The sequence below is a fragment of the Homarus americanus genome, unplaced genomic scaffold (assembly GCF_018991925.1).
Source record: "Homarus americanus isolate GMGI-L3 unplaced genomic scaffold, GMGI_Hamer_2.0 scaffold39155, whole genome shotgun sequence".
Classification (NCBI taxonomy): domain Eukaryota; kingdom Metazoa; phylum Arthropoda; class Malacostraca; order Decapoda; family Nephropidae; genus Homarus; species Homarus americanus.
The window spans coordinates 16620290-16642934 of NW_024737042.1; the positions used below are offsets into that span (position 1 = coordinate 16620290).

Consider the following 22645-nt stretch of genomic DNA (forward strand, 5'->3'; position numbering starts at 1 on the left):
ATAGCCCAATCTCGCAGTCACTTTCCCTTTCTTGTCTCCACACTGGCAAATGGGGGAGGGGTGTGTGATGATAGCAGCTGTGTTTATTACAAGGTATGTTAGACAGGTTTATAATAAATTTTTATTATTTTAATATACCGGTAATCTTAATTTGAATCCAGCTTGCCAAACGTAAGTTTCAGTATACAATAATTACTGGTAGGACTTTGTGAGTGGCTTACGATGTTTCCATCACCACTCTTGACACAGTAAACCACAATATTTAAGATGTAAGAATTTTATATTTGTTGCTCAAGACGACTCCCTAACTTTGGGCAGATTTTTTTAATGTTCAAATTTCGTCTTATAAGCCGAGATATACGGTGTGTGTGTGTGCGTGTGTGCGTGTGTGCGTGCGTACTTCATTTTTAGTCCATTTAACACGCGGACTTTGAACATATAATCAACAACCTCACCAGCAAGGAATGGATCCCTCGACCTACTGGGTGGGACTAGGGAACGCTTACCGGCTAGCCCACAAGGACACTAGACTGTTATATTTCACACAAAGCCTGTTCATCGAGCTGATGGCGCCGTGAACCTCATTGGGAAACTGCCCATGCCTCGTATGTGGTGTCAGTAGCATTTTACCGAATCCAGCTGGTATGAAACGCGAGGTACATATATATACTTCATTTTTAGTCCATTTAACACGCAGACTTCGAACATATAATCAACGACCTCACCAGCAAGGAATCGAACCCTCGACCTACTGGGTGGGACTAGGGAACGCTTTTTATATATATATATATATAAAATATACTGACACCATATACGTAACCTTTTTCACTCAAATCCTAATGAAACACCACAATTATAATACGGTGGTAGCTGTTGTATAAACAGTGGGAACACAGTCCCACCACCGAGACGAGGTTGTAGTGGACGTCTCCCCTACAACTGCGTAGCCGCATTCCACCTGCTACGTTCTTCCCTAGCAACCAAACGAGCGGCCCGGGGGGGGGGGGCGCGTCACCAGATGCCACAGTATCCTAGCAACCAGCCACCAGCTGCTACCGTTCCCTAGCAACGGAGTCAAAAGACCGGCGACTTCCCACGGTCTACTTCTGGCGGCTGTGTATATAAGCTCTGTCTCTCCATTGAGATTTATTCTGCTCTCAGTTCCTGAACACGCAACACCTCCTCCAAGCAAGCTCCTCGCTGTCCCATTCTCATTCAGCCTGGAGGCCAGCAACAGGCAACATCTTCTCTAACGAAGCTCCTGCACATCTACCTCCTTCAACACGCTACTCACCGAACGTGTCTACTGAGCAGCTCCTCACCACACGGCATCTCCAGCACCAGACTGTCTACCATATAACTTATATTATATAAGAAAACCACCACCTTAGAGTTTCCATCCATCCTGAGTGCTAGACAACATTATATCACGAAACCCTACAAGGTAACACTCCCACCACCGATCGTCTCGTGTGAAGCAAGCATATAAATTAAAGAAAATACTTGCAGTGTGTTTAATATGTTACAGTATATTATAAATAAATAAATAAACAAATAAACAGGTAAATCCATTTCAAGTAAATGGAAAAATTTTACTCGACACCGACATTAGTTCCAGTTACCGGTAAATAGCAGACGCTTCAGTGACGTCACTAGTGTTTACACTACACCAGCGGGTAACATTTGATGACATTACTTGAAGCGAATTGGCCTTATTTTAAAAAACCAAGGATGGTTGGTAGAGGACTACTGAGTCAGTGGGTAAGTGTCACATTTGGGGTACTGGTCTTATACAGCGAATAGAGCTCAAAAGCTACTTTTTAAATGGAAAATTGGGGGGGCCGTCTTATGCACCCCAACGCCTTATAGGCCGAGATATATGGTAATTTTACTGCCATACCTCCCTGGGAAGCACTGTAGTGTTTTGCCCTTTAAAACTCTGGTTGTAAACACAACAACCCCTGTCAACGGAATAGGGTGATTAAAACTCTGGACGTTGGTCTCTTAGACTGGTGCTCATTTAGATTTTAGTATAGGTCCTGTATAGTACAAGTATATGTAAATAGATGAAAGCCAGCAAGTTATTATATTCTGTTGCTGACTACTGTATTCACTCAAAAAACTATATTTATATTTTGTTTAATATACGTAAAGCAAGGGATGAAAGATTTGGACAACCCTACCGAGAAAACAGGAGTCCCAGTGTTCATTCTGAAATTCATTGATCCCCCCCCCCCAAGTAGAGATAGTTTTTGAATGACTGTGCATAATTTGTTGCAGCATATCACACAAGTTAGGGTAGAATGTTATTCAAATTAAACCTAATCTAACCTGACTAGTTAATTCAATACTAGTTAAATATGTAAATTTGTTAGCACATCATCTCAAGATAGATGCACTGTGTAATTTTGTATTATAATGTTAGTGAAAATAAACAAATGTCTGTGTTTTTCAGATTCCCGACGCTGTGACTGCTTATTATTTAAACACCTCTGGATTTGAAGCTGCCGATGGTAGACTGTAAGTAGATACGATATAAATATTTTCTTATATTGATGTATAATAACTCAATTATATACTGTGTTGTATTAAAAGACTTACAGTATTGTTCAATTGTTTACCCTTTCAAGTCATTTTCTGTTTAATGTAGAACAGCTCGGTCTCTGAGATTTGGTTCAAAATCACATTATAGTTACTCCTGAGCATGCTGATCAAGAATCTATGGTCCAAAACTTGATAGTGGGGTAATTAGTAGTCCTAATGAGTCTTAGATCATTTTAATTACTTTTGCAATGCTAATTATTCAACACCTATGGTTTTCAAGGTCACGTTTTGATGTCGTGTTATTCTGGATGTACTTAACCCCCTATGCCCCGGGCTGGGGTGCCGCTGGTCGTACCCCCATGCTGGGTAAATCGAGAAAAATCAACTTTTCACAATTTTTTTTTTAACCTTTTTAAATGATAAAACAATAAAAAGGAAGTAAGAAAAACTACATATTGACCCTCTAGAAACCTCCCTGGGGCCGCAGTGGCGAGGGAGATAAGGGGACAGTATTGTTTTGACGGCTAGCGCTCGTGGTCACTACGCACTTAGCGGCCATTTTCTGCTTGCCTTTGTGTCCGGGAAGGCCAGTAATGCATATATTTACTGATCATAATACTTATTTCCTATAAATAATTCATTTAGAATATTTTATTTGCATTGTTTTTCATAAAAAGTGCTCGGCGACACACACGCAGTCTGTCGCCAGGCTGTCTTTGGTAGAGCAAGTAATGCATATAAATAATTAGCAGAATAATAATTCCACAAATAAGTACATTTATAACCTAATCATAGCATTATTTCCCAGTAATACTACACTACAATACAACTACACTACACTACTTTTAGCAATATTACTTTGATATAACATGATAAATTGGACAAACAATGAAAATGAAACAAACAAAAGTAGGTACACTGTACTTACATTCCAGAAGCTTCCCTGTGGCCGAGTGTGTGACTTGACAGGCAAATAGTCACGCTGGAACCTGATAACCCACGCTGGGCATTCAAACAATGCTGTGAAAAGGAGTGTGGACCTAAAAAGTCCTTCTCATTATGTTCAAAATCTCAATATATGTACTCTTGAACATGCTGATTAAGGATCTGTTGTCCACAATTTGATGTCTGTATAATTATCTTTTCAACGCCAATTATTTGCCACCTACGGTTTTTCAAGGATACTTTTTGTTGTTTGTGTATTATTCTGGATGTACCATACTTAAGTAATTAAACACATTAATTAGCATGTTCAGGACTACCTACAGTAAATTGAGATGTTGTACATTGCATATTGAGCTTTTTTTTATTGTAAGTGTCTTGATAATTTAGTTCTACCTTAAGTTAGCAACAATTGTCTTAAGTCTTTAGAATTTTAGCTAACTTAAAATTTAATGCTACAAGAACATTAGCTTTGAGATTTATCTTTTCAGTGTTCGCCTGATTTCACTTGCAGCCCAGAAGTTTATCTCTGATATAACAAATGATGCTCTGCAACACTGCAAAATGAGAGGTTCCCAGCAGTCAAGCAGCAAGACCAAGGGTAAAGACAAGAGGTTCACACTTACCATGGAAGACCTCACACCTGTCCTTGCAGAGTATGGGATTACTGTCAAGAAACCTCATTATTACATTTAATGTCAGGAGTCCACAATTTTGTATTGAGACAAGATACAGTACTACCTGGATTTAGAAATATTATTCATCAAAATGAAAATTACTTAGGAAATGTCCTGTTTAACCTGGAGAATTAAATATTTGAATAACCATTCTAAAAGTGTTTTATTTACATTAATAATTAATATTCAACAACAAATACCATCTAATTTTTTCCATCTTTTTTCCTCTTTTTTGTCATTTTCTTCTGTAGTTGTGTCCACAGATGTTGATAAGGATTTTCTCGTTGGATGGGTGACTGGGGTATACCACACAGCTGTCGTAGTCCAGGGTGCATCATAGCCAAGTTCTGTGCTAACCCACACATACTTGAGGTAAACCAGTAAAGAGTCACGCACTGTAAATAATAGGGAAATTTACTCATCACTCATGGTTTAATCTATCTATAATATAAAAATACAGTAGAACCTCAATAAATCGGACTAATTGGGGCAGCCCTCGGTCCAAAAAATACAAAAGTTCGAATAAAGCAAATATATGGGGCTGGGGGGTAGAGATGACACTGCTGATCTGAACTGTTTAAAGAAAATCAGTTATGTTATTACTGCACTTCAACAACTAATGCCTTAAAGTGTTATTAAAAGAATATTACATCAACACTAAAAAAAAATGAAATGGAACTCTTTGGGTTGAAAATCACCAGACATAAAAGTCTGGTTGTGAACAACTGTTGTTACCGAGATGATTGTTATTTACTGTAAAGTGTTAAATGTAAGTAACCACATAATTTGTCTCGTGAATAAAGAGAAAACTGTATACATGTACACTGTACAGTACAATAAAGTGTAGGAGTATATTGTATGTGGAAGACGGATGTGTATCTGGGAGCAGCTGGCAGAGAGTAATTTCACCATAATTCTCATATAATTTAGGTTCATTTGGTACCAGGATGATAAAATCTCCAAAAAGAAACGGCTTTCTTGAAGAAAAAAAATCCCACACTGAACACCAGGAGTCATTTCATGCTCATTTATTTACAAAGGGCAAACAGCTGATCAGCTTAATGCAATATCTTCAACACTTAGTAAATTAGTACAATACAGTTGTCTATTTATCATTACTTAATAAATGCTACAGTAAAAGTCCAAAAATCCGGATGCCAGAAATCCGGACCACCCGAGAATCCGGACTTTTCGAAAACTAATTTTTTTTTTTTTTTTTTTTTTTAGTGGGCTTTTGTGTGTATGTGCACATGCGTGAGTGGCACAGCGACAACAAGCGACCACGTGGTCGCCATTTTAAAACGAGCAATCAAACTGTGACAACATACAGTATATACTGGTCTATGACCCCCCCCTCGTTTATCGGTCGACCCTGATTTTTTGACCAAGAAATCGTTAATTTATGATATTCCTCGTTTATAGTTCGACCCACGTTTTTGAGGGTAATGGAACAACAAAACCTTCAGTAAAAACGCTCTACGTCCTATAAACTGAGGCTCGCCGTGCCTGAAACACAAGTGCCGAAGACAAATTGTTTCCCATTTATTATTACGACACTTCACACTGAAACGCGGGTAGTTTCAACAAAAATATTGTATATATCCATTCAAGTATTTATTCAAGTCAATTAGGAGGGAATATTATTGTAATACAACAGTTTTTTAACTAAACCATTCGAAAAGCGATTACGGTAACATCTTTTGAACAAAAGAAAGCGAAAGTCATTGTTTTCGTCACGATTTTATCCCACTTTCCACTGTAATACGTACGTAATTTCGGCAATATTATTACATTTCCGTGAATGCATTATATCAAGCATAGTATGAATAGAATATCATTGTAAAATAACAGAATTTTAACCGAAAACTATTAAAAATAAACGAGTAACTTCTCTTGAACATTGGAAGGTTAGGTAAAATCTTTTGTTTTCGTCATGTATTTTATCCTATTTTACATTAAAATACATCACGTTTCAGCAAAACTACTATTTATTTCCGAGAATATATTCATTCAGGCGCAGTTTAGGTAAAATATAAGTGTGATGTAATAGTTTTTTAACTGAAAACGATTCGAAAAACACGTACCCTCTAGCCCTGTTCAAGGAGAAGACATGGGAGGAGCTGTTTGGTGCTGCAGACGATGACAAGGAAAATGATTTTGATGGATTTTAATGAAAATATTCAGAAATATGGTATCAATTAGGATAGAATGTTATTGTAATACAACAGTTTTTTAACTGAAAACCATTCGAAAAGCGATTACGGTAACATCTTTTGAACGAAAGAAAGCGAAAGTCATTGTTTTCGTCACGATTTTATCCCACTTTCCACTGTAATACGTACGTCATTTCAGTAAAAATATTACATTTCTGTGAATGCATTATATCAAGCACAGTATGAATAGAATACCATTGTAATATAACAATATTTTGAGTCCTACTCTTTCCATTTACAGAGTTCTGTACAAGCCCATAATAATGACTCCGAAAGTAGATAAACTTCGTTGTGTGAAGAGAAAGAAGAAGACGTTGAAATTGAGTGACAAACTTGAAATAATTAAGAAACTAGAACGTGGTGTGAGCAATACTGTTCTAATGGAAACATACGACATTGGAAAGTCTACAATTTATGATATAAAAAAGGCAAAGAATAAAATTCTAGAATTCAGAGCTTTTTCATTAAAACTGTTTTGATAAATGAAGCATGCTATATTTGCTAATGAATAAACTATCAAAATGTACCTGTTCATCTCTTCTTTATTCCTCCTTAAATTTGAATTTTAAAAGTACTGCCTGAGAATCCGGAAAATCCGAAAATCCGGACCGACCCAATCCCCAAGCAGTCCGTATTTTTGGACTTCTACTGTATTGCAGTGTATTATCACAACTTAATATATACTATTGCAGTGTGTTTATCACCACTTAAGCAATATTGTAGTGTAAAGTATTATGCATCTGTATTTACCCTGGTTTACTCATTAATCATTTGTCTAAGTGTACAAGTAGCCAAACTGAGTCATCATATAACACTCAAAGGTAGTAAATAACGATTTTAAGAAGGAATCTTCACATCAAATATTATACAGTGTGTTATAGTAACCTCTGTTGTAAGCGAGGCTGCAGAATGCTCTCGCACAAACGCATCTTGAGTAAATAACCTTCTGATACAGCTTATCCTTTTATTTTCAAGTCATTTTACAAATTACATACAGTATTGTATTTTTTCTGTTACTGAAGATGTTATATTAATCATGATGAATCATAAACCATAAGAAGCCAGTCATATGAGAATATAATACTGAATCAATAAATAAATAAACCTAATGAATGCGACAACACCTGATTAGCCCCAGCCTGCTTACATACTCAAGTGTCTTCGTTCAAAGTAGGCCTATAGCAAATCTGATTAGACCACTGTACAGTATTCAGTAAGTGTTGTTCTTACCGTAAGATTTTTTTATTAATCTCCCCCCCCCCCTTTTTCTGGTTACCATAGCATCTCGTAGTCTGAAAAAAGCAAATTCCGATATATTGAAGTCCGATTCATCGAGGTTTTACTGTAATCCAAAGCTTTCATTAATGCATATTTAAGTACTACCTACAGGACAGCAACCCACTAGGAGAACAGAAAGTTTGAGGAAGTTTTTTGAAACTGAACACAACTTAAGATCTTTGAAACTCTGAATTCAACTTAAGCTTTTTGAAACTATGAACACAACTTAAGCTTTTTGAAACTCTGAACACAACTTATGTTAAACTCGGAAAAAATATATGAATTGAGATTTTGATTTAAAGGTTTTGTTTATCCGAATCTTATTACTCGGCAGTCTATGACAAACAGCTTGTCATGAATCTCAGAGAGAAGGCTATTAGTTAACAGATAGTCAGAAGTTTCTACAAGCTCCACACATGAAAAGCTGCAACTTATTTGTTCAGTACAGCATGCCCTTAAAATTCGCGAATAACATTTGCTGACCAGAGGAGTACATTTTTACACTTGTGTGCAAAGAAATGTATATTCCCTCCCTGTGTTTGCTCTTAGGACAATTATATCTTTTACCTGTTTTGTATATACATGTGTGTGAGTAGATACACACATACACAATACAGGTAAAAGAAATTACGGTCTCTAGAACGAATGGCTCCCTGTCCCGGCCGCAAAAATGCCAGCAACTTTAAAGCATCCCTTAAGACATTCTTGGGTACATCCAGGGTGTCATCCGCGAATAATCAAGGTCCACGAATTAAAAATCCGCATATTGTCAGGGCATGCTGTATAAGTTCTGATAATAATAGCTGGTCTTTTGTTTCTTAAAAGCACCAGTTCTATTAAAGAATTCACGAGCACTTGAAACACTACAAAGCCAAGGACCTGAGAATAAAAAATAAAATATAAAAACAAAATCAGAAAAAGTGACAGTTCAACTAGTGTCCTTCAGTGTAACACTTCCTAAACTCTGTAATTCTCTTCAGGATCATAAGCTTTCCAAAAAAAGAAAGGTCTTAAGTCATTTCTTAAAGACCTGCACAGAAGTCAACTGCTTCATGGATGCAGGCACGAACCCGCATGCGTGCCGTGGGTGTCAACAAAGGCTGTAAGAGACTGCTCCTTAAAAGTTGTATTTCTGATGAATTCAGCAAATCTACTAATCCCAGTCTGTGCAGAGAACTATAGTAAGACCCAATTATCAGCATAGTGGCATCTATTTTTCTTTTAAGTTTTGGACTGTCATTTTTGTTTGATAAAAACATCTGGTCCTACCACCCGGTCCCTCTGGTCGAAGATTTTCAAGTTTGCGCATGAGCAATGTGAAGTGTGTTGTAGCAGTGACGTCTTTACCACTCCACCTCAAACAAGCCAAACTATCTACCTGACTGCAGTGTTGCCAACGTGCCCTATGCCCACCGTTAAACGCTCCCATTCGTTGGAGACGGCGGCAGTAGGTGACAGTGATGCTGACGACTTTCATCTTGAAGACAAGTCTAAGAAGCAGAAACCTCAGAAGTCAGGGTCCCCAGCAGGGGCTACGGCTCCTTCTCGCATCCCATCTGGGGCTGTAGAGGGTGACCTCCTTCTGCCGTCAGGGTCCCCAAGTGAGCTTAAATGTGGCTCAATGACCGACCCTCCGCCGACAGTGGACATAGGGGATTCCCTTTGTCTCCCTGCCCCGTCGTGCCTTCGTCCTCTCGCCTTTCCTCAGGACTTGCCTCTAAGCACACGGACGACCTGGTTCTTCCGTCACTGCTCTCCACTTCAGGACTCAACACTTCGCCTCCGCCGAGGTCCTGCAGCCGTAATAGTCACCACACAAATGGCTGAGACGGTATGCCTGCTCACTCAAGTGGGCTTTCCTGCTCCCCAGGGGGAGATGATACTGAAGTTCACCATCATCACCTCAGAAACTAATCGTACCAAGGTAATGGTTCGCCATGTACCCTAGGAGATCCCTATCGACGATCTTCGCCCTCTACTCCCACAGCTACTCGACATGGAGCGCCGCATCAACCTGGTCTCCAAACGTCCATCCAACAAACTCATCGACCGATTTATGGGAACCCCGAAAATCTGTGGTCGTTGCCAATCGTGGAAACACCGCACCTGGGAGTGTACGAGGATGGTCGCCTACGGTTTCTGTGCAGGTCATCATGACACAGTGGAATGCAAATAAAAAATTCAGAAAAAATCTCAGTTCTTCCACGATGTGTCAACTGCCATGGCAGTCACCACGCCTGGAATGCCAACTGCCCAGAGCGTCGTGGCACTCACCCAGGGAAAACTTACCTAGTTCCACCGCCCTCATCTCTGACAAAGCCCCTGTCAACCAAACCTCACTCCTATCCACCACCGCCTCTTCCATCCACCAATGATTTCCCATTGATCTCCCCTCCTACCCCCCCATCACCCATCATTTCTCCCCTCCCTCCCTCCCTCTCCCTACCGTTCTTGGAACAAGGAAGTTGCCGGCCCTGCCACAGTCACCACTACCTCTGCCCACCTGGACCCCAGCTATCTTTCACCAGCACCACCACCTCTTGCTCACCTGAGCCCTCACCTTTCGTCTCCGTCACCACCACCTCCTGCCCACCCGGACCCCGCTGTCTCTCACCAGCACCACCACCTCTTGCTCACCTGAACCCTCACTGTCCCTCTCCGTCACTACCACCTCCACCACCACCTACCCAGTTGGGCCCTCGCCAATCCTCACCTCCAGCTCCTGCATAGGTATACCAAGTTGGTTCTATGGAAACAATCACTCTCCGTCTGGATCGCCACTCCAAGCAAATCAACCTTCTCTCTGCCCAACTCAACTCGTTTGTGGAGACAATTGCGACATTGCAGAGGCAACAACAACTCATTCTGGACACCCTGACCCAACAGGGGTGCACTTTGCAAGCCCTGGTGACCCGCCTCCTTCCTTCAACCGAGATGGAGGATCCATCCCTCGCTCTCCAATATCCTCAACAGAATTTGGTACTCTTCCGGAGCCCTGTATATTCCCACTGACTCTTCATCTCACACCGGAGGCCGTTCCCTCCTCTTCTTACAATGGAACATCCAGGGACTTAGACCTCACAGGACAGACCTCGCCCAGTTTGTGCTCTCCCATCAAGTAGATGTTGCTCTACTTCAGGAAACCATCACAGACGATGTTACTCCACTCCACCTCTCTGGCTATACTGTTTACACCCTGCCTCGGTACCGTGGGCAGGCTCGTGGCCTCCTCACCCTTGTGCATAACACCATTCCATCTGTTCGTCTCCCTTCACCTGACTCACATGGACCCCTGTCTGAATTACTTTGTCTCCCTTACTCTTGGTGACCGAACCCTTCGTGTAGTCAATGTTCATTTCAAGAGTGATTCTCTGGAGCCCCAGGTTCTTCATGACCTCCATGATGGGGTTCCCACTATTGTTCTTGGTGACTTTAATGCCCACCATCCCACTCTTACTCCAGATTATCCCACTCCATGTACCCTAAACGGATCACATCTCTCACAGTTTCTTAATGGGGATGATGATGTTCGCTTTCTTTGTCCTGATGATCCTACTCGCCTCCCCCATAGTTTCCTTATGTTGGCTTACTATTGAACGGTCATACCCCCTTTCATCCTACCATCTGCACCAAGCCTGCTCTGTATAGTGACCATCTTGCTGTTACTACCCATCTCAGGCTTTCCTCTGCCCCTACATCAGCATCTTATCGATCCCCTTGCCTTCGTCTCACACAAGATGCTGTTCCTTCCTTTATCCAATATCTTTCTTCTTGGGCAGATTCCTATGATGCCCCTCAGTCCCTTGACTCTTACAGCGCTGATTTTGTTGATGCCGTGCATGACTCTGTCAATCTCTCTGCCCCTCCACGCCCTCCTCATCACCCAGAGGTGCCACCAACTACTGGCATCGTATCCCTGCCATGAGACATCTCCGGCAGGTAACCTGTGATCTCCACTCTGCCATATGGAGGTCTCGCTCTCCAGAGGACTGGGAAGACTTCAAAAACTGGTACTCCTTTGCAACTCAGGAGCGTCTTCGGATTCGTGAGGAGGACTGGTTATCCTTCACGGGGTCTCTATAGTTCCAGTCGTCACCCTCCTATGTCTGGAATCGGATTAATGCTATACGTGGTACTCGACGGAGGTCTCCTCCCCACCCTGACCCCGCCTCCCTTGCCTGCTCTTTAATGGAGGACTGGGCACGAGCTTCCTCCCCTGAAGCACTTCCAGATCCGATGCAGGAGGCAGTGCAGGCTCGCATCGATGCGTCTGAGCCTGTTGTTGGTGCTGCTCTTACCTCCCCTGCCCTCACTGATCATCCCATCACACAGTTCGAGCTTGACAGTGCTCGTCACTCAAGAAAAGACACCTCTCCTGGGGATGATCAGATAACCTACTCCGTCCTCAATGCCTGTACTAATAATCCTAACGACCTCTTGCTCGCTCTCTACAATACTGTATGTCTTATGAACATGGGGTTCTTCCGTCTAACTGGAAAAATGCCACTATTATCCCCACCCCTAAGCCGGGAGATCCTGGGAAATATCTACCCATTAGTCTTACCTCCTGTGTTTGCAAGATGATGGAGAGGATACTCCATCGTCGCCTTCTTCACACCATAGGCGGCTTCCACAACTCCCTCAATGGTTTCATACAACATTGCAGCACAGCACACTTCATTGCTTCCTTTTATTGCAATCAGACTACCCGTGTCTCCGTCTTCCTTGAGTGGTTAGGGGTTAAAGGGAGACTTCTTTGATGGATCGCCTCTTACCTCACTGGACGTCAGGCCCGGGTTCGCGTTGAAGGCTCTATATCTCCTGTTCAAGAAATGAACCTCGGCACCACCCCTCAAGGTGGAGTCCTGAGTTCCACCTTGTTTAACACTATCATGCACTCCGTTGCATCTCTCCCGTGGCCGACAGAAGTTGTCCACTCAGGATATGCCCCTGACTCCCTCAGCCCTTGATCTGGTCTCCATGTGGCACGGTCGTGTTGTACCTCCTCCCTTCTCTTATCAGGAACATCCTTGGACTGGGTTAATGAGACAAAACACCTGGGTGTGTATGTAAGTCGCACACGTTGTCAGATCCCCGAAGTCCGCTATCTTCGAGACATGCTTTCTGAGCCTCGCTCCTCTCTCCACCACGTGCAGGGGTTCCCTTGGTGCCACCATCCCTGCACTTCTCACCATGTACAAGTCCTTTGTCCATTCTTGTGTCGACTACGCCGCCCCTGCCCTCATCAACATTAGTCAGACTGCTGTCAACCGTCTCGAAGTTATCTAGAGAAAAGCTGCTCGTATCATCCTTGGGACCCCTCAGTGGACACGCTGTACTTCTCTATATACTGAACTTGATCTTTCCTCCTTACAGGATCGTGTCCAGGAGTTTTACCTAAAAACTACTGTTTCCATTCTACGGGATCCTCGGGGCAACATGTCCAAGCCAACTTGACTCTTGCTGTCTGAGGCCGACCTCCCTCTAGAAGACAGTGGCGAGGGTCACTCATCCGAGCCCTTCAGGAACACGACCTCCTGCCTGATATTGTTGTCACCCCTGCTGTTGGTTCGTCTCCTTCTCCCTGGCTGGATTTTCAACCTGAAGTGATTGCCCTCGGTGGACCGCTCCCAAAATCCCAAGTGAACCCTGTAATTCTCTGCAAATTCCACCTCTCCAGGATCACCCACTGGTCCCCAGGTAGGGTCGTCCTCTACACTGATGACTCTGTTGACCCCGCTACAGGTAGGGCCAGGACTGGTGTCTACATCTCTCATCCTGATGCCCTAGAGCCTATCAAACTCTCTCTCAGAGTTTCTGACGGGGCATCCTCCACTCAGGCTGAACTGATAACCCTCCTTGCTGCCCTTCTCGTTGAGGAAGAAGCCAATGGTTTCTGTCACTTGCTTGTCTGCTGCGATTCCAGGTCTGCTCTCGACAGGATCACATTTGGTTCAGGGGAAAATAAGGACCTCATCCTCCGAATACGAGGGTTAACATCAACACTTGAGGATGCAGGCCGTCATGTGACATTCCTATGGATACCCAGTCATGTCGGTATCTTGGGGAATGAGGCAGCAGATGGCCTTGCCAAGACTGGCTGTAACAAGGCCACACCTGACTACGTTGTTCCTCGAACACTTTTACAGCTATGACCCAAATTCGCCGCAAACAGAGAGAAGCTCGGGAAGCAGCCATCCCCCTGGACTCCCCGCCCACCTGGTACGATGTCCTCTGTAAACTTCCTGACCTCTCATATGTCTATGGGAAAGGGTCGCGGAAAAAGGACGTGATTGCTGCCCGTATCATCATTGGGTATGACTTTGCTTGGAAGATTGGTATCCCCGCATCCCGAGCAACGCTCTTGCTCTTTATGCAGACGACCCGACAGCCACACCCTGGCCACTACCTCCTAAGATGTCCCCACACACAACGCTTCCGTGACGCCTGCTGGACCACCACTCCACGACCCCCTGACGGAGACACGATGATCCTCCCCATAATGGCCAGATATTATGTAAATAATATTGATGATGTGTTGTTGAAGGAATATACTTCCTTCCTTAGGCTTTAGTAAGCACCTTTATAATATTTATATATACTTGTGACACTTGCCAGATGCTTCTGGTGTTATTGTACAGGAGTACCAAGTGACAGCACAAGGATCCCGCTTCCTCTGTCAAGGAATAAAATATTGAAATTGAAATTGAATTGATGCAGGCAACCGATTATACTATCTGGGTACTGTATAGATAAAGGATCAGGCAGCAAAAGAACATTCCCATACTGCTTTAGGATACTCAAGGCATGACGGATCATCACACTATGCAAAATCATTTCGGAACTTGTGGTCAGAGAAATTAGTTGGTTGGGCAAATACTTAGGATCATCAAACATAAGTGCCTTAAAAGTCATTAGGCTCAGTTTGAATGGGTTAGTGGGAGTCCTTAGTGGGAGAGCAAAAATAAGCCTGACAACCCTGTTCAACACTCTTTGAACTTTCTTCAGTAGATAATTAGGTAGGCAGACCCACAAACAGTTACAACGGTCCACCAGAGACAAAATAAGTGAAAGTAATTGTATCACATGCAGCAGAGATGCAAGACTACTGGTATAGACCATAAACAGAAAAGATCCCTATACGAGTACTTGTAGTTGAACAAGAATACCAGTACAATATGGCTCATTTAGACATTATGCCAGAGATCATACAAATAAAGTGTATCATGAAAATTAAAGAGGAATGAAGAATTTGCTGAGTCAACGAGGATACGGACAGTAATCCTCCAGCAGACAGAAGGAAAATATAATCAATAGGTGAAACAGAAACAGATAATTCACCATCAGGAGAAGAGTAAGTAGAGGTTACACCCTGAGGAATTCAGTAGGTTTAAGATAAGAAGCACAATGAATGTTGCCAAAGAAAAGAATCTCAGTAAAAGAAACACAACTTTACTCCTTTCATGTTTTGGTTTACCAACAATAAAAAAAATAAATATTTTTCATGAAGCATTACCTAAAGTACTGTACAGTAGTTTAAATGGCCCAGTGGCTATTCAATGCAAGCATGGGAGATGGCCATAAATAGTTGATGATGATAGTTGTGGCATAATTTGTTTTTCATATCTTCCTTGTATCACACAGGGTACCTATAAAAGCATTGTTTGTTGTTGTCTGATCATTATCATCATCATCAAGATTTTAAGGGTATTTTCCATGCTTGTGTGAGTTAAGATACCTGATGGCTACTGTTGGGTAAAACCAGAACAGGATATCCCACCCCTCCCCTTGTCACCAGGGTAAACCCAAGCTGCCAGCTCAGAAAATGCAGCAAAGACCAAGGGATGGGCACAGCTCTGGTTACTTGGTTGACATGAGGCGATGCATGTTGAATTAAAGTTTTATGGTTGGATGCCCTTCCTATTGCCAAGCCTCAGGGTTTAATGATGTGAAAAAATTAAAGTGGATTCCACAGGTTTTATAGCATGATTGGGACAGTGTACATAAATACTATGTAGCATAAAGTAAACTAAACTTTTTTTCTTTTTTTTTTTATGCAAGGAAGCAATGTGGCAGGAACTGCCTTAGATTCCCCAACTTTAAACACATATAATGTATCCATTCACAGGTGGCTGAACTAGGGGTGTCAAATGTGGCATGAAATCTATCCACTTGACTAGTGCACCCCATCCAGCAATATGATCTTATCCTAAATTCAAAGTACATTAAGTCCTCGCTTAATGCCGTCCCGCTTAACGTTGTTTTGGTACTACGTCGCTAAACTTTAGAGATCAAAAATTTGTTTAACATCCTGGTGATCCGATACTATGCCGTTTGGTGTCGTCAGGGACTACTTTCTATGGTGCATCACCCGCTCTTGTCTGGCCGTGCTACGCTCTCTCGGCTTGGCGCACTGCCCTCACTCGCAGAACGTCACAGCGTCCCTAAGTGACGCCGAGCTAGTCTTTGTTACGACTTCACATCATTCGTGTGTGCTTAAGTGCTTTTGCTCTAAAACTGTACTCTAACAGTTCGAAATGGCTTCCCAGCACCCATCAAGTGCTACTGGTGCTAGTTTAGTAAAGAGGCAACGTAAAACCATTACCCTCCACTCCCACCCTTCTCCTCTGCTCCCGCCATCCGCCTCCTCCCCTTCAATACCCACCAGACACTCACTCTACCACATCCGCCCATCGGTGAGTACCTATATACAAACTTAGTAGTTGTATATGCATGCACAATTTTCTATAGAAATGGCAATGATTTTCTGTATATATAATGTATTTCAAGGGGCAAAGGGAGGCTCAGAACGTAACTCCCGTATTTTATCTATTTATGGCAAAAATAGATCCGTATAACGTCGCATTTTCAGGAACGTAACCCGACATTAAGCGAGGACTTACTGTAAGAAATATACACGTAGTACTGCACTGCAATTTGGAAACTTACCGATGGAACAGTTGCTGCGATAGGAATAACGGCTATACTTATGACACGGAATACATTGGTGGCGATATTTTGTAACTTTGATCCCTCCTGATGACGACTCAAAACATTTACCTGAAATACATAATTGTGCAGTTCAGTTCTACAAATTATTAAAGGTATTGTGTACACAGTGTACTGTACTACTGTATATGCACAGATCAAAATAGAGTCCCGTACATAATATGAAATGAAATTCCTTTCCAATATACAGTACAGCTAAAAATTATGGTGACAAAAGCAAAAACAAACGAACATTATAATCGTGATACTGTATGCTAATAAACAAATATTGCGTGCAAACATTTCTGGAATAAAACCAAAACATAATTTAGCTAGGATTTTGAAAGAGTTGAATTGATAACAAATTCTTATTCTTAAATAGTGGCCAGCATCAATTGATGTCTGCTGTAGGTATGGCGGCCAATATCAATGGATGTTTCAAGTTCTTCGCATCCCAGTTTTTGTGCATGTGGAGCATGAACTATGAGATACAGCAAACTGTACACCATATGATAAGTCTATAAGAGGATACAGCATTTATGAGGACACACAGTATTTGCTATAACAGGATACAGGTATCTCTTGTTTAACAATCATTCACTTAGCGATATAAAATTCTTAACACCCTTTCTTGTTTACTGATGGTCAATTTTTGGTTTTGCAATGTTCCACTCACTGGGAAAAATTCGGGGGAGGAAGTCGGAAAAACTGGGGATTCTGTGCTCCAAGTGTGCATCATTACAATGCATTAATGTAGCTTAAAAATAAAGACAATATAATATAAAACTATAAAATAAGAAAAATGAAAAGCATGGGTGTTTATGTGTGGGAAGTGAATGTATAAACAGTAGTATATGACTAAGAGGACTTGCAGTATTTACTATAAAAACAACACTTCATCAAGCAACACCAAGAACCTTAAAAGGTACAGCGCCCCCACCCCCCCAAGTTCGCTGATTTTTACTTCGCGGTTCTCGGTTGTTCGGGGATGACACCCTGGAAGTACCCAAGTACTGTATGTCTGTGGGTAGTTTTAAAGTTGCCGGCATTTTCACAGCTGGGACAGGGAGCCATTCGTTCTAGAGACAGTAATTTCCTTTACCTGTAATATTGTATATATGTGTGTGTGTGTGTGTGTGTGTATAGACACACACACACACACATACAAATAAATAATAATGGCAAAATCCTCTTACAAATAATAAGAAACAAATTTATTAAAAATGTGAATCTACCCTCAAGTAGTACTTTATTAATAGAGCACAGACTTTAGGGGAGACTGTCACATTTTTAATAAATTTGTTCCCGAGTACAGTTGGCCCTTAACATACTCGGGGGTTAGGTAACAGAGATACCCGTGAATGTTAAAAATCTGTGTACTATTGCTGCCCCCCCCCCCCCCCAAAAAAACCCATGTCCTTATCTACCATATATACCTGTGTGTAGTTCGAGTTTTTAAGACCAAATTATTTGGCAAAAAATTGGGGGTCGACCTCTAAACGAGTAATAGTTTCGTTAGGTTGAAAAATATTTACCAGTAACTACCAGTAAACAATGAAAACGACGCACCAACGCACCACCAGCTGTGAGTGTCGGTACAGTTGCCAGGGCAGATCTCTTGCGTCATCATAGCATAGCCCAAAGCAGCCAAATGCATGGTATGGTACCGGGTATGCACAGGACGATGTAAAACATAAAGTATCATTTTTTAAAGTTTATTTATAGATACTGTACTGTACATCAATTTTTGTTCATTACATTTGAAACATCAACCTTTGTTAATTAAATTTGAAACAAAAGAAAACTACGATACTGTATTTCTAAATACCGGGTATTTTCATTAAAATATTACATCACAAGTATATTTTACCTTAACTGTGACTGACTGAATATATTCTCAGAAATAAATATGGAAATGTAATATCTTTGCTGAAATGACATACGTATTACAATGGAAAGTGGGATAAAATCATGACGAAAACAATGACTTTCGCTTTCTTTCGTTGTTCAAAAGATTTTACCATGGAACAAACCTGTACTGTACATGTACTAAATGATTACGGTACTTAAATTGTTATGTCTATTGCAAATATAGATTGTTTATACAGGTCTTCAAATAAATCACCATCTTACAAGAATCCCAGCAATGTAAGTTATATTCACCCAGGTCGTTTGGGTGGCTAATTATGAGAAGAGCTTAGTCACTCTTAAGTAATGATAAATAAACACGTAGGCCCTCAGCGCCAACTGTCACATCTTATCACATCTTATCTCAAATAAATAAACAAACACCACACTCTGTCACCTCACCTCCCCCCTCCCCCCCCATGCTCACTGGCTACCTCCCTCCTTGTGTTCCCAGACAAAAGATTGGTGATAACTTTATTCTTTAAGGTGTTTATTTTATATAATATCTCAGACTAAAGTTAGATTATAATTTGCATTGCTGGAATCTTCAAGACAGCCACTAATTTGAATATAAGCGTCATATATTTTGCTCAAGATATAAAAATGTAGTACATTAGTGTACAATACTGTGTAGTACATTTTATAATACAGTATAAAGTTTTCAACTGTATTTTGGGTAGATTTACATAAATTTCTTCATATTTTCATCCATTTACATGCACACAGTGCTAAAAGAAATAAATGACCTTAGTAAAGCTGAGTGTACATATACTAATTTCATACGGTACTAAAATTGTTATGTCTAGTGCAAATTAGAGCATGTTGCTATTCAAATTAATCAGTCTTACAAGAATCCCAGCAATGTTAATTATATTCTCCCAGGTCATTTCACGGCATTTTAAAATGGGAGAAGCGTAGTAGGACTGTTAAATAAACACACAAGACCTTCGGCTCAAACTGTCAAACATATCACCTCACCCACCCCCCCACCCCCCACCCCTCGCTGGCTGGCTGGCTCCGTCCCTCCTCCCCTAATCTCCTCAGCCGGGGTTTATTTGGGCTTACTGTATATCTCGGCCTACAAGGCGACAGGGGTGTATAAGACGACCCCAAAAATGTCCATTTTAAAAAGTAGCTTTTGAGCCCTATTTGCTGTATAAGACCGGTACCCCAAATGTGACACTTACCATTGGGAGCTTACTGGCCAGTAGTCCTTTACCAACCATCCCATTGACCAGTGCTGTTTACACATCCATGGTTTTTTAAAATAAGGCCAATTCACTTCAAGCAATGGCATCAAATGTTACGGTTGGTGTAGTGTAAACACTGGTGATTCATAGCGTCTGTTATTTAACTAGAACCTAATAATGATTGTCGAATACAATTGTTTCATTTACTTGAAATGGATTTACATTTATTTGTCTATTTATTTATTTATAACATACTGTAATATATTAAACACACTGCAAGTATTTTCTTTAATTTATAAGCTGCTTCACGAAGACAATCGTTGGTGGGACTGTTCGACTGTTTACACCAGCTACAGTATTCTAATTCAATAGTGTTTTATTAGGATTTGAGTGAAAAGATTACTGTACATACTTACTACATGCATTTTTATATAATAAAAAAAAAAAAAAAAAAAAAAAATATATATATATATATATATATATATATATATATATATATATATATATATATATATATATATATATATATATATATATATATATATATATAAAATAGTACCCGATTTGCGGTCAATTGAATATTATTATTATTATTACAGGAGTATTAAATTTTTGCCCCTCAGGCCCCAATGTGGGTCAGTGACTTATGCACAGGTGGGCTAATCTCCTTAAAAAAAACAAACAAAGCCATGGGAAATTAAGGTTTGTTTACATCTGGCTGCTCTCTCTCTCTGTCTGCTTGTCTATACAGAGGACAACTTTTAACCCTTCAATATATATGAGCAGTAAATAAGTGTTGCTTTCATATTCTTATGTAGAGTAATGAGATATGTTTTCACATGTGCGCACTTACATACGCGCACTCACTTTTTTTTTTACCATTAATGGTTAGCTACTTATATTGTTCCATTTATTAACATTAAATAACATTACAGGTACTTCAAACAACCATATTAATTTTTTTACATTCATTTTACTACAGCTAAACTCAGGGTCTTATTTTCTTCAGTTTTATATGCAGAACCAATCAGTCACTGGTTTTGTAAGCTGTAACATAAACAATGCCGGCAGCCGTCTCGTCTCCTCTAATATTCCACGTATTATTAACAAATTGAATTGTTAATTTTGCACACACAAACATTAATTCAATAAAAGCAAATTCAGAAACATTAATTAAAATATATATATAGACAGTAAATAGTATTTGTACCATATTCTTATGTAAAATAATAGCAGTATGTTTCGTGCATGTCTGCGCACTTACATATCTTGATCTCTTTTTGCTTTACCATTATGAATTTAAAGCTGCTTCTATTGTTCCATTTATTAACATTAAATAACATTACTTAAAACAACCATATTAATTTTACTACAGCTACAACCTAGGTCTTATTTTCTTCAGTTTTATATGTAGAACCAGTCAGTCACTGGTTTTGTAATCAACGAAAACAATGCTGTGTCATTTCCTTGTGTGTTTTAATATTCTACGTATTATTAATGAATTGTATTGCTCATTTTGCACACATAAACATTAATTCAATAAAAAGACATTCAGTAATAAACAATAATGAATCTTTTCTACATAAGAGAAATGACGCTGTTTACACGATTATGCACGTCATCTGCACGTTGGCGGGCCGTTCAAACCCGTCGAAATTCAAGTTTCCGCCGTCAAAATTTTTATTTTTTTTTGTGTGTTCCAATAAAATACGTTGAATTAAAAACTCACGAAATTTGAGAAGCTACTATACGACATTTAACCCTCCAATATGTCTTCAAAGAGACCATGATGCAGAAAAAGTGGTGCTAGTGCTTCCAAGCATAAGCACAAGTCACTATCTATCCAGGAAAAGGGTGAATTTCCATGGTCCGGCACCGGTCAGGTCCCGAGGTTGCTGGACTAGAGAGGTACAACCTGTATAACCAGTAGTATTGTACCTGATTTCTGTGATTCAGTGAACCCACAGGGTACCGCGGAAAGTGAAATCCGAGTAAATGGAACAACAGAACATATGGGATTAATTCCAATAGAAACTGGCCCGACCCCCAAACTCCACTTTTTCCGACACAATACCTATGTTGTAGTAAAAATAACATCTAAATTTTATGATGGTGTACACTAATGACTCACTTAAGCGTCAGTTATTTAACTGGAACTAATGTCGGTGTGAGTAAAATATTTCCATTTACTAGAAATAGATTTGCCGATTTATTTGTTTATATATTTATTTATAATATACTGTAATATATTAAACACACTGCAAGTATTTTCTTTAATTATATACTGGTTTTGCAAAAAAGGGAGGCTACCATTATACCTGGTAGGTGAAGTTGACCAGACATTTATGGTGATCATTAAGAACCAAACTCCGAATCCATGACGTGACTTCTGTTCATCATTTACCTATATCCTAAATTTACCACTGTCGGTAGTTTCAAGAATTAACGCAGTCATTTACTGAATATTCTTTATAAAAAAATAAATTTTAAATGAATTATTTATAGGAGATAAGTATTATGATCAGTAAATATACAGATATGCATTACTGACCACCTCCGAACACAAGGACGGCTAAAAATAGCCACAGGCGGTCACAGTCAAGGTCACTTTCCCGTCACTGGCAAGGGGGGGGTGATGATAGTAGCTGTGTTTATTACCGGGGTATATTGTTCTTTTACGGTATATTAGACAGGTTTATAATACATTTTTATTATTTTAATATACCGGTAATCTTCATTTTAATCCAGCTTCCCAAACGTAAGTTTCAGTATAAAATAATTAGTGGTAGGACCTTGTGAGTGGTTTACGATGTTTCCATCACCACTCTTGACACGCTAAACCACTAAACAGCAATATTTAAGAGGTAAGAATTTTATATCTGGTGCATAAGACGACCCCCTAAGT

At 40.3% G+C, this 22645-nt stretch overlaps 2 protein-coding genes across 6 annotated transcripts in view; one reads left to right on the plus strand and one right to left on the minus strand.

Moving 5' to 3' along the window:
* The window catches only part of LOC121872752 (transcription initiation factor TFIID subunit 10-like), a 164318-nt gene extending 160005 nt beyond the window's left edge, over positions 1-4313 (plus strand). For all 3 annotated transcript variants that reach the window (XM_042375802.1, XM_042375803.1, XM_042375804.1), the window contains 2 exons: positions 2456-2520; positions 3978-4313. In XM_042375802.1, the coding sequence (XP_042231736.1) occupies positions 2456-2520; positions 3978-4182 (270 nt within the window). In that variant the 3' untranslated portion in view covers positions 4183-4313. The remainder of the gene's footprint in view (positions 1-2455; positions 2521-3977) is intronic.
* The window catches only part of LOC121872750 (cytochrome c oxidase assembly protein COX18, mitochondrial-like), a 49637-nt gene continuing 31299 nt past the window's right edge, over positions 4308-22645 (minus strand). For all 3 annotated transcript variants that reach the window (XM_042375796.1, XM_042375795.1, XM_042375797.1), the window contains exons 6-7: positions 16604-16714; positions 4308-4558 (exon numbers count right to left, since the gene is read on the minus strand). In XM_042375796.1, coding sequence (XP_042231730.1) covers positions 4367-4558; positions 16604-16714 — 303 coding nt within the window. In that variant the 3' untranslated portion in view covers positions 4308-4366. The remainder of the gene's footprint in view (positions 4559-16603; positions 16715-22645) is intronic.